A 13,173-nucleotide genomic window follows, 5' to 3' on the forward strand; every position below is an offset into this window, starting at 1 on the left:
CAACAGGTCGAAACCAACTCGAAAGAAAGGCTTGTTGGGAACGTCGATCGGCTGAAGGTAGCCGGCTGGAAGGGCAGACGGCGTTTTGCGACGCTGAAAGGGCTCACAAGCGGCGACATAGCGTCGATCCGAGCGGGTAAGTCCAGGCCAAAAAAAAAAACCGACGTCGTACCCGATCGTATGTGCGAGAAACGCCCAAATGGCCTGTCATGGGAGCGTCATGAAGTTGATGCAGGACAGTGGAACGCAGGTGCGCTGGGATGACAGGAAGTAAGTCTGATCCGAAGGAATCAAAGTTGCGGCGATATAGGATCCCGTCTTTCACCAAAAACATTCGTAGGAATGGGTCGCGAGGCGTTGACTCCAGTTTGTCAATGATGGCTCGTAAAGAAGCATACCGACGTTGCTCTTCGCCAATGTTTAACAGCCGCGACACAGAAAAAACGTCCGTGATAGCGTCAGTATCGGTTTCTTCGTCAACAGGGTAGCGGGATAAACAATCCGCATCCTGATGTAGTCCTCTGTCTTGTACATTACAGAGAACGTGTACTCTTGAAGGCGTAGAGCCCAACGAGCGAGACGTCCCGTGGGGTCCTCAAGGAAGGCTAGCCAGCACAGCGCGTGATGATCCGTGACAACACGGAATGAGCGCCCGTACAGGTATGGGCGAAACTTCGCGACTGCCCATACAAGGGCGAGGCACTCGCGCTCCGTGATGGAATAGTTGCGCTCGGCTGGAGATAGCAGTCGCCTTGCGTAGGCTATAACACGGTCGTGTCCGCGAAGTTGCTGCAATAGCACAGCTCCTATGCCGTGTCCACTGGCGTCTGTGTGAACCTTGGTTGGAGCTAATGGATCAAAGTGAGCCAAGATTGGTGGCGTTGTAAGCAATGTCGTAAGTTGCGAAAACAATGACGCTTTGTCATGGCCCCATGTAAACGAGGCGTCTTTCTTCAAGAGGTCAGTGAGTGGGCGTGCAATGGTCGCAAAGTCCTTAACAAAACGTCTGAAATATTCGCACAACCCCACAAAACTGCGGACATCCTTTGTGGTCTTCGGAACGGGAAAGTTCGTGACTGCGCGAATTTTCTCTGGGTCTGGACGCACGCCTTGAGCATCGACAAGGTGACCGAGCACGGAAATTTGACGACGAGCGAAGCGGCACTTGGAGGTGTTAAGCTGGAGTCCAGCTCGACGAAAAACGTCCAGAATAGCTTACAAACGATCAAGATGCGAGTCGAATGTGGGCGAAAAGATGATAACTTTGTCAAGGTAACACAAGCAGGTGGACCATTTCAGCCCTTGGAGCAATGAGTCTATCATTCTTTCATATGTGGCTAGTGCATTGCAGAGTCCAAAGGGCATCACCTTAAACTGATAAAAGACCATCAGGAGTGATGAATGCGGTCTTCTCGCGGTCCATCTCGTCGACGGCTATCTGCCAGTACCTTGATCGAAGGTCAATAGTTGAAAAATAAGTGGCACCGTACAGGCAGTCGAGGGCGTCGTCGATGCGAGGTAAAGGATAAACGACTTTTTTGGTAATTTTGTTAAGGTGACGGTAATCGACACAAATGCGCCATATTCCATCTTTCTTTTTAACAAGGACGACTGGAGAAGCCCAGGGGCTGGATGAAGGCTCCATAATGTTTTTTGCAAGCATTTTGCCAACTTCATGTTGTAATATTGCACGCTCCGACGCCGACACACGGTAGGGGCGTCGGTGAATGGGGGTTGCATGGGCAGTATTTATGCGATGGGTGACAATGGTCGTTTGGCCCAAAAAGTTGCTGGCAAAGTCGAAAATGCTACGATAGCCCTCAAGAACGTGGCAAAGCGCTGCTGCTTGCTCAGACGTGAGGTCCGATGACACCATTCGCTCAATGTCGGCGCCCCAAGAACGTGATGGAGTGGAACCACTGACTGAGCTGCAGCAATCGTCAACTCTGAAGGGCTTGGCATGGTCATCTTGGAGAGCAGTAATTTTGGCCAGGGAGATACCCTGTGGCAGACCTTGGGTGGTGGGTGAAAAGTTGACCAGTGGAAGGAAGGTGCGGTTTCTCTGAATCGTCAGAATCATATACGGCACAGCAACCCCATGCGTAACCATCACTGCAAGAATCGGGGCCACCATGTAATCACCATCAGGTACTGGCGGCGTGGAGGATAAGTCGACATGTGTGACAGAGTTAGGAGGGAGGTGCGTGAAATCAATGCAGCAGAGGCTGGTTTGCGGTGGGCTGGTCAGGTCGGAAAAGAGGGGTAAATCGAGATGGAGAGAGCCAGCTGAACAGTCTATGAGGGCAGAGTGCGTGGCTAGAAAATCCATACCAAGTATGAGTTCAGGAGGGCAATGTTCGATAACGGCGAAAAGAACGACAGTGCTTCTCTCCCCAATAGACACTCGCACAGAGCACATGCCAAGAATTGCAGCAGTTCCTCCATCGGCGACTCGTACAGCTCGGTTGAGGGCGGGCGTGACAACTTTTCTAAGTCGGCGGCTAAGGTTAGCACTCATAATGGACACATGCGCGCCAGTATCTATCAATGAACTGACACGAATATTGTCGACAGTAACGTCCAAAAGGTTCTGGTTCGTTGTTAATGTTAATCGAGGATTTCTTACGAAGGTCGTCAACGCAGCTCCAACTCCAGAAGCTGCACGGCCTAGTTTTCCGGTCGGAGATGCTGCGAATAGGTCGGGGAGGCAGCGCGGCGTTGTGGGGGCGACCGGGACTGATGACGAGCAGGGGACGGTGAGCGGTCGTAGCGAGGTCTGCTCAGAGGTGCTGTAGGAAACGAAAATGTGGTCGGCGTTGATGGAGAAAGTGGTGGGAACGCCTGGCGAGCAGAAGTGGTGTGATACTGAGGTGCATAATGGGACGGTGGAGCCCAGCGGCTGCGGCAGTGACGAGCGATATGGCCAGCGCGTCGACAGTTATAACATATGGGCCTGTCATCAAGAGTACGCCATTCGGACGAATTGCGTTGTATGCGAGGTGCAGAAGGGGTACGATAAGAAGGCTCAGCAGAGTATACGGTAGGAACAGGATGTAGGCCGACACTCGATAGTTCTTGTCGAACGACCGCTTGTATTAAAGAGATCGTGGTCGGGGAAGGCGCAGGCGTCGGTAATGGCGTGGCTAGCGGTTGTGCTGCCTCGACCTCTCGACGAATGATGCGTGTGAGGTTGTCACATCGAGGGGCCTGGTGGAAGGCGTCGTCACACAAAGAAGTGGCCGCTGTGTTCGGAAGGTGCACGATGCTCTGGGCTACGCGGCGGGCTTTAGCTTGTTCGAGACGTTGGCATTCTTTAAGGATTGTGTCGATGCTCGAGACGTTGTTAAAAACCAGCAGGTTGAAAGCATCGTCAGCAATGCCTTTCAAGACGTGGTTAACCTTTTCGTCTTCCGACATGGACTGGTCGGCCTTGGAACAAAGGGCCAACACGTCAAGAATGTAAGAGACGTACGATTCGGTAGAAGACTGGGCCCGTGTGGCAAGAGTCTTCTTCGCAGCGAGCTGACAACCAGATGAATCGCCAAACAGGTCACGTATCTTTTCTTTGAAGAGATCCCAGCTCGTTATGTCGGCTTCGTGACTTTCAAACCATGTTCGGGGAGTGCCGTCTAGGTAGAAAAGCACGTTGGCGAGCATGAGCGTGGGATCCCATCGGTGAGTAGCACTGACGCGCTCGTACCGCTTCAGCCAAGTGTCGAGATCGATCGTACCATAACCGGAGAAAGTGCTGGGATCCCTGAGGTGCGGTAGTGTGACGTAGGTGGTGGCTTGGACTGATGAGGGCGGCGTAGAGGAAGTAGCAGCAGTCGAAAGGTCGCCGATGGTGCGACCGCTGCGCGTCTCCATCGAGGTACGGGGGTCGTCCACCTCCACCAATAATGTTACGAGTAACTTTAATGAGCTATTTACAGCGCAGAGAACCTGACGAGCAAGATGACGTCAGACCAGCATCCAATGAAAAAACCCACTTCGTCCTCCTCTTTCTTTCAGCCGTGTTTAGCGGCTGTTTTGTATCAATATAAACGATGGTTGTGCATAAGTGCAGTGACAGATTTCCGTGTGAATTGGTCATAGCCTAAGTTTTCGAGCGTAGAAGCGCCTCAGCGGACCTAATCAGCTACCACAGCAAGTTCGTAAGCAATGATGAGGTACGAAATTGTGCAGCTGTTTTCCATGTACTGAATAGTCTGTGTACAGTGCCTTGACCATCGCCATTTCTTAAGCCACCTCCCATATAGACTCCCAGTCTGAACAGGTGTGGGACCTTAAACACTAAGAAGCAGTGCCCCCCCCCCGCACACACACACGAAATTTGAGGGCACACGGGCTGATACACACGCATACTTATTCACAGGCGCACACACATACACGTATACATACATACGGCAACACACACACGCGACCGTAAACGCACACATGCATGGGCGTACACATGTGAACAGGCACGCTTAACACAAGCACGGACTCGCACATAAACGCGCACGCACACATGCACGGGTGTACACACAATCGCGCTTACACGCGAACACATGCGCAGGCTCACGCAAACACACCCATACTCGGGCGAACATTATTTTTCTGTATATAATCCACAGCAAACATGTAGCTTATAACCAACGCTAAGGTTAGCTTTCGTAACGTGGATTGCAGTTAATTGCCATTAAAGATGAAACGCGATTTGCTTCTGCTGGCATTCTGCTGTATTCGGAGAGCACCTTCACACATTTTAAGTCTAGGCCGTCATTTAACGCAAGGTCCACGTATTCGTGCAGTAGCTACGCTGCTCGGCCGCAAATCCGAAGGTCGCGGGTTCGATGCCGGCCGTGGCAGTCGAATTCAGATGGAGGCGAAAAGGTAGAAGCCTATGCACTGTGCGATATCAGCGCCCATTAAAGAACACCAAATGGTCAAAATCTCTAGAGCTTTCCACTACGACGACCCTCATAATCATATCGAGGTTTTTGAGACGTAAAATCCCATATAATATAATTATGTGTTCTTTTTATGCTGCATATTCCATCAGATGAATCGTCACCTACACCCTTCTCAGGCACAAAAGCACCCTTAGAGCCTGTTTTAGGGCGCTATCGAGGCAAGCACCCAAACAAATGGGTGCTTTTCTTTTAATTGACCATTTATGGGTGTTAAAGAGTGTTGCAAAGGGTGCTTTTTTGTAAAGCACCCTTTGTACACCCTTTTGGGTGTAAAAATTTTTACTGTGCAGAGAGGTGCATAATAAACAGAAAAGGTACGAAAAGATATTTAGTACAACGCTAACGCGCCGACAACATCAAAGAGCCAGAAATCCTACTCGATTGATGCCTTAGCATTATATATATTTAGAAAAAACATTATTAACTAATACAAATGTCACCGCATAATGTCTTGCACACTCTCGGCTTTTTACGCCAAAAAAACTCAAGCCTCTATGGTGCAAAAACAGGTTCAAAAAACTGTGATACTTTAGGCTAAAGGAAAGAAGGGAAATCCAAAGGCTAGTTTAGCTTCGTTAGACACACTTTTAATAAAATTAAGCAGACAAAAGCAAAAGCTGAAGCATAGAAAAAGCAGAGAGGTTAATGATGTTGCAACTGCCTTAGTATACTGCGGGGTTGAAAATGGAAAGGGAAGAAAAAATACGGAAAGCAAGGAGGAAAGAGATAACAAGTCATAAACCGAGAAGTATTATATATTGGTTCCTCTGTGGTTGTCTATACATAGGGTAGAATCCTAAATCATAAAGAGGACTTGCCAGGACTGGTTGCTCAGGATCCAGGACTTGTAGTGTCCATTGAGATGACAGAATTGTTATTCGGTTGAAAATAGTGAGCATCGCAGCCATTAAAGATCTCAACATAGCTTAAACTTGTAGGTTTTCGTCGCAGCAATCATTTCTGGCCAATCTAGCACGTTGTGGGATATTCTTGGTCGGCTATTTATAACTGCATATAGGTGGCAGTGAAGGCCAGGCGACATGCGGCCGAATGAAGTATAGGAGAAGCTATTTATAGTATTATGACGTTAATCTGAATACAGTAAAGAAGCGAGTAAAACAAGAGCGAAACAGAAAAAGCAGGGATGTTAAGCAGTTGGGCATAGCCGGTATGTGCTACCTTGCACAATGGAAATGGACGGGAAAATCAGAAGAATATTAAAGGGAGATGAAAAAAGGAACTGCACATACCAACACAAAAATCGCACACCAGAGCGACAGTCTTGTGAATTATAAGTCATGATTATACGAGTCTGAACCCGCCCCTACAAACATCTGTTGTCCTCAAAAATTTTTGCGAGGTCTTAATGGCTTAAGTGTTTGCGGGATTTTCGAGATTACCTAGAAGAACAAATGCAAGCAACATTGGTGTGCTAATAAGGCCAGTGAACCGCCTTGACAGAAACATCCTACAGTAGGTGTGCCGTGTAAAGTAATAACAGAAAAAACGTTAAAAATGTTGTCAACATTCCAATGCGAAATTTCAAGAAAGCGAACACTGTGTACCAGCAGACGCTAAAGCACAAGATAGAAGCAACTGTTATTGATTCATGATTCCGAAGATAGGACAATGTGAAATCTACCGACAGCCAAAAGCCTAGAGTTCTAATCGGGTTAACTGGAGCTGAACCAACGGCGCCGTGCTGATTACTTGCGCAAACTAAAATTGCTTTTTTGGCCGCCCTGTATGGGTCTTCTCGAACGGCAGCCGTAAAATATGCATTTCCCTTTTGCAATACTCTTGTACTCATTCTGAGTTTGTGTAGCAGCCACCAGATTGTCTGCCTCGTAAACATATTCTGCAAAGTATTTGTTTACAACAGATATCCTCGCACAGCAGAGAAGAACGGCGGGCACCTGCTCTCGTTCTCAGTGCATAAAGCTCCAGGTAATACCACATGTTATGTTTTGCCGCTCATAAGTTGATCGTGCGGATGGGACAGCACCAGAAGCTTCGTTATTCAAAGTTTCTTTCTCGACTCTCTCTCGGTAACTATACACCACTTATCCTCTGGAATGCAAACTACGTCCGTCTCCTCCGCTGCTGGGGACAAATACACAATGTGAAACGAACCCGCTCTGCTAACCGGCTTGGAATGTTTGTGGTTTAGAGATAAGTCGCCGCGGCCGGGGGCAAACGCACAATGGGATTAAGCGACCCCGTCCTGCCTCCCCTGCCGGGCGCGAGCTCAGTGGAAGTGGGCGACACGCTCTGCCCTGGCGATCGGCCCAAAGTCGCAGCGATGCACGACCCGAGCACAGGGAAAGCGGAGAAAGTAAAAAGCCGCTTGCTACCTGCGGGGGCAATTACGTTCCGCGCGCAATCATTCAATTTCCGGCTTTGGAGGTTCGTCTCGGCTCGCTGGGTGTGGGAAAGGGCATGAATGTACCGGGTCTACAATGCCGATATCTCCCGAGCGTTAGAATTCCTGAGCGCGGGGGAGGTGGAGAGAGAGAGATATGATGGGAAAGAGTATCAAAACGCCTGTTTAAACTGTAGAAGCGCTGCTGTCGAGAGTAAGGTCAGCCCAGTAGGGAGTGACTTAATCTTAGTGGAAACAGATTGGATGAGAGAATGTTGAGGCGGACCAGCAGTGGCCCCCTCCCCTTTTTCTTTGTTACCGCAAGATGCTTAAGACTGGAGGGAATCCGTTTCTCTTCAGTCGAGGCTGCAATCACCTAACTGATAGATCAGTACGACTCCGTACGATGCAACTTTTGTCTGGGCCGTAACCACTTGGTGGTCGAACAGTGAGACTAAGTACGTTGTATGTAGTAACAGTGTTCTAGGCTCTAACTTAAGAAAAGTTAAGTAGAAGAGTAAGACGCTGTTGATGTCTGTGTTATCATAAGTGTGCTTCGGCAAGATGTACATATGACTGTAAATATTTCGCTGTAATATACCTTCAAGTTTTCATTACCTCCAACCTGCCTCCTGCTTCATCGACGCCGATCATCTCCTTGACGGGACTTCAATCCATATCAAGGAGATCAACGAACAAAAAGGAAAACTTAACTGGCGCAGTCGACATGGATCGGCGAGCTCTGCAGCACCATACACTGGACCAGCGCTGAGAGGACCGAGGGGCAAGGCATCCAACAGCCACCAGCGGCAAAGTCGAGACGCTCCCACAGCAGCTAACGCCGGCACCGTGGAGGAGATCCGGGAACGACAGTGCATACAGCAAAGGGTGAGCAGGATTTCTTGCGTTCTTCTCTAGTTGGCATGGCAGTTTATGTGTAGAGCACATGGTGAGAACACGCGGGGGTGCTAAAACAATGGAGTCTAATGAAGATGAGGGTACGAGTGCGGCAGAAGTGAATCGGAGTCGAGAACCATCCAATGATGGTATTCAAAATTCTGATCAGTCAAATGAGGCGACAGTGCTTACTCAGAGGCAAGAATCGATGCAGCAGGCATCTCAGGTTTTGCCGGAATCGAGCGAGGCGAAAACGCTTGAGCTTGAAATTCAAAAGCTCAATCTTCAGATTCAGTACGAAAAGCTATTGCAGGCTAGAATGAACGCGGAACGTCTCAATGGCACGTTGTCCAACTCTGGGTCGGAGACGGGTGATCAGAGGCGCCGGGGTTTCGATTCTTTTCAGCAATGTGCAAAAGTGCTAAAAGGGTTCCGCCTGCCGAGTGACGCGGATGTCCCACTATGGTTTGAGGAAGTAGAAAAACTTTTTGCTACTTACCAGGTACCACACGAGAGCCGCGTGCATTTGGTTATGCCAGCGCTAACTGAGCGAGTCCGTTACCTACTGCGTAACCTCAACCCTGAAGAGAGTGCAGATTATGAGTCAGTTAAAGCAGCAGTGCTGACGGAACTGAAGCTTTCTCCGGCAGAGTACCTGCTGAGGTTCGAAAGAGCCGTAAAGCGTAAGGAAGAGACGTGGGCACAGTTCGCGTCCCGCGTGAAAACCTATTTCTCATACTACCTCCAAGTGAGAGAAGCCGACACGGTAGAAGTGATGGCAGAACTCATGGTTGCTGACCGCATAAAATCGGGCCTTAGTACGGAGGGTCTTGAGTATGTGAGATTAAGGGAAGGCGAGGGATGGCTTAGGCCAACTGAGATCGCGAAAGTGCTCCAAACTTTCGAGCAAGCGAAAGGGAAAGGGCGTGCTTCAAAGCAACCAACTGTAGAAATGGGGCAGAAGCCGGCGACACGAGTTGAGAAAGGGGCTCTGAAATGCCACTTATGTCACGGCTCAGGCCATTTCGCTAAAGAGTGCCCGAAGGCTAGTGATAAGGAGAACAACCCCAAGAAGGCTACCGAGCCAAAGCGGAAGGTTCAAAAGGTAACGTTATCCCACGAGACGGATACTGAAATACCTACTGGAGTACTTAACGCAAAGGTGAAGTCTCTGAAACACGAGGGTGAAGGCACAGATAAACTGCAGTTAATTCCTGTATTATGTGCAGGCATATCCGCAGATGCGATTTTGGATACGGGGAGTGAGATAACCGTCATCCGGGAGAGTCTGCTTCCGCGAAGTGTGGTAGAGCCGTCTGGCACGGCAAGATTGGTGTCCGCTTTCGGTAAAACTATCGAGGCAAGGCTAGCTACGTTACCGGTCAAATTAAATAGCCCGCGAGAGGTTACGGAGCCTCAGAACGTCGACCTACTCTGCGCGTTAACTGATGAACTCGTCGAGGGCACAGATTGTTTGTTGACCAAGGACGATTGGAAGCTTTTGTTGAAGGCCAGCAGCCCTCTGGCACCCTGTCGAGCACCGGCCGAGCCTGCTCACGAGGCGGAACAAGCAGTAGAGAAACAAAAGGTAGTTGCCTGCAATCTTACCTTGGAGGAGAAAGATGATTCCGGGGAAGGGGCGCAAACTGATGGAGAAAGGGAGGCGTCATTAGGCCAAAGAGTAGAGTTCCGAAATGTGCAGTTGGGCGACACTACGCTAAAGAAATGTTGGGAATATGCGCGTAGTGGGAAATCCGGCATGTTCATTTCAGACGGACTGTTATACCACTGCGACTCAATAGCAGGCACTCGAGTGAGTCAGCTAGTTGTCCCCAAAGATAAGCGCACTGAGGTGATGCACTTAGCACACGAGTCACTATGCGGGGGGCACCTAGGGTCAAAGAAAACAAGAGCTCGCATCAGGTATAATTTTTTTTGGCCGGGTATGGCGAAGGAGATATTAGAGCATTGTCGTTCGTGCCATGAATGTCAAATTCGTTCAGACAAGCGTCGCACGGATAAAGTGCCTATAACTCCGCTCACTAGACCCGAGCACCCTTTCCAAGTTGTCAATGTAAATGTGATTGGACCCCTAGACACACCGTCAGCGAGAGGGCATAAGTACGCACTGTGCTTAGTGGATCTTTGCACGAGGTGGCCAGAGGTGATCCCACTGCGCTTTTTGACAGCTAAGGCGACTTGTGATGCACTGATTGAGATATTCAGTCGCACAGGCGTTCCGGAGATGATCTGCTCCGATCAGGGCACTAATTTCAAATCGCAGCTCACGCAAACGATGCTGGAGAAATTGGTTTGCATGCCAAGATTTTCAACCCCAGAACACCCAGAAAAGTTAGCAGCAATTAAGAACTTGGGACCACCGCGCACCAAGAAGGAACTACGCAGCCGGTTAGGACTTTGCGGCTACTATAGAGAGTACGTCCGAGGTTGTGCAGAGGTGACGAGCCCGCTCACGCTGTTAACAAAGAAAGCGGTACCTAATAAGATACCCTGGCCGGAGGAAGCTCAGGTGGCATTTGAGACTCTCAAACGATCTTTGTGCGAGGCTGTGGCGCTAAACACCCCTGAGCCATCTCAGCCCTACTGGCTTTTCACAGACGCATCAGCTACGGCGGCGGGAGCATGTTTGGCACAAATGTCAGCCGAGGGAGAAGAGAAGCCTATTGCCTTTGCAAGCCACCGCTTCTCACCGACCCAGATGCGTTGGTCGACAATTGAGAGGGAAGCGTTCGCAATAATATGGGCCTTAAAGAAGTTCGACTACTGGCTTTTCGGTGCCATAGTAAACGTCGTTTCCGACCACAATCCGCTGTCGTACCTTACAACTTCGACTCCGCACGGGGCGAAATTAACAAGATGGGCGCTGGCTTTACAGCGATATCATGTGTCGGTACAACATCGGAAGGGAGTATGTAACGGTAATGCGGATGCGTTATCTAGGCTTCAGAATAGTTCATGGAGGCCATCAGAATAACAGTGCCATGCCAACTGGGGGGGACGTGAATGTTCCTGCCCACGTGCTGCTGTATATTGTGGACTGTGTGATTGACAATTCAAGAAACAGACACTAGTGATCTCACTGTTTGAAGCAGCAATGCTGTACTTGATTGTTTAGCATGTATTTGTTTTCGTTTAGTGTATTATCCTGTAGTGTTGACTTGCAATTGTGTTTGATGCTTGTGTACAACTGTTGTGTGGTTAGAAAATCCAGTGACTTAATCGCGGCAGTGCTTTATCGTATCACTGAGCGTAAGACAGCCCAGTATACTCTTTAGGGGGGACGTGTTATGTTTTGCCGCTCATAAGTTGATCGTGCGGATGGGACAGCACCAGAAGCTTCGTTATTCAAAGTTTCTTTCTCGACTCTCTCTCGGTAACTATACACCACTTATCCTCTGGAATGCAAACTACGTCCGTCTCCTCCGCTGCTGGGGACAAATACACAATGTGAAACGAACCCGCTCTGCTAACCGGCTTGGAATGTTTGTGGTTTAGAGATAAGTCGCCGCGGCCGGGGGCAAACGCACAATGGGATTAAGCGACCCCGTCCTGCCTCCCCTGCCGGGCGCGAGCTCAGTGGAAGTGGGCGACACGCTCTGCCCTGGCGATCGGCCCAAAGTCGCAGCGATGCACGACCCGAGCACAGGGAAAGCGGAGAAAGTAAAAAGCCGCTTGCTACCTGCGGAGGCAATTACGTTCCGCGCGCAATCATTCAATTTCCGGCTTTGGAGGTTCGTCTCGGCTCGCTGGGTGTGGGAAAGGGCATGAATGTACCGGGTCTACAATGCCGATATCTCCCGAGCGTTAGAATTCCTGAGCGCGGGGGAGGTGGAGAGAGAGAGATATGATGGGAAAGAGTATCAAAACGCCTGTTTAAACTGTAGAAGCGCTGCTGTCGAGAGTAAGGTCAGCCCAGTAGGGAGTGACTTAATCTTAGTGGAAACAGATTGGATGAGAGAATGTTGAGGCGGACCAGCAGTGGCCCCCTCCCCTTTTTCTTTGTTACCGCAAGATGCTTAAGACTGGAGGGAATCCGTTTCTCTTCAGTCGAGGCTGCAATCACCTAACTGATAGATCAGTACGACTCCGTACGATGCAACTTTTGTCTGGGCCGTAACCACTTGGTGGTCGAACAGTGAGACTAAGTACGTTGTATGTAGTAACAGTGTTCTAGGCTCTAACTTAAGAAAAGTTAAGTAGAAGAGTAAGACGCTGTTGATGTCTGTGTTATCATAAGTGTGCTTCGGCAAGATGTACATATGACTGTAAATATTTCGCTGTAATATACCTTCAAGTTTTCATTACCTCCAACCTGCCTCCTGCTTCATCGACGCCGATCATCTCCTTGACGGGACTTCAATCCATATCAAGGAGATCAACGAACAAAAAGGAAAACTTAACTCCACAATTAGTCCCAATGAGGTAGCAAACTGCGAAACTCGGAGTCTTACTCATCGAGCTGAACAAATAGTCACTTCTATCGGCCAGGTGAACGTGGAGAAGGAGACATTGAGAGAAAGAGATCGATTAACCAGACTTCGCGATATAACCAATCACTACCAAACGCACAGGCGAATACGTATAGAAAAAAGCCAAATTTATTACCCTTCTTCCAAGTAAGAAATTGCAAGAAACCACGTGAGTGATATGCACATTTTGAAAAAACTGGCAGATACCACGCTTAATAGTAATCGATGATATCCGAAGCACGAATGAGGAAAGTTGATGAGTACAACGTTACGAGGCGGAGGTAAATTATGCCATACATGAGTTCCATGTCATGATTAATATTATGAAGTCTCGGTTTGGAAGACCTTTATTCGGCCCGAAGAACCGGCAGCCGACAGCTGAGATGAACGGACCAAGATGACGATGCTACGTGACAACGATGAGGATGCATGAGCAACACATGATAATGATGATAATGTACAGATGAAG

The 13,173-nt window shown here is 49.1% G+C and overlaps 1 protein-coding gene across 1 annotated transcript; it reads left to right on the forward strand.

Annotated features, from left to right (window-relative positions):
- The first annotated feature begins 7,304 nt into the window (after positions 1-7,304).
- LOC142786543 (uncharacterized) lies at positions 7,305-11,756 on the forward strand. Its single transcript, XM_075884256.1, has one exon. The coding sequence runs from the start codon at positions 8,264-8,266 to the stop codon at positions 11,207-11,209; it is 2,946 nt and encodes a 981-aa protein (XP_075740371.1). The 5' UTR covers positions 7,305-8,263; the 3' UTR covers positions 11,210-11,756.
- The last annotated feature ends 1,417 nt before the right edge of the window (positions 11,757-13,173 follow it).

The sequence above is a fragment of the Rhipicephalus microplus genome, unplaced genomic scaffold (assembly GCF_043290135.1).
Source record: "Rhipicephalus microplus isolate Deutch F79 unplaced genomic scaffold, USDA_Rmic scaffold_25, whole genome shotgun sequence".
Taxonomy (NCBI): Eukaryota; Metazoa; Arthropoda; class Arachnida; order Ixodida; family Ixodidae; genus Rhipicephalus; species Rhipicephalus microplus.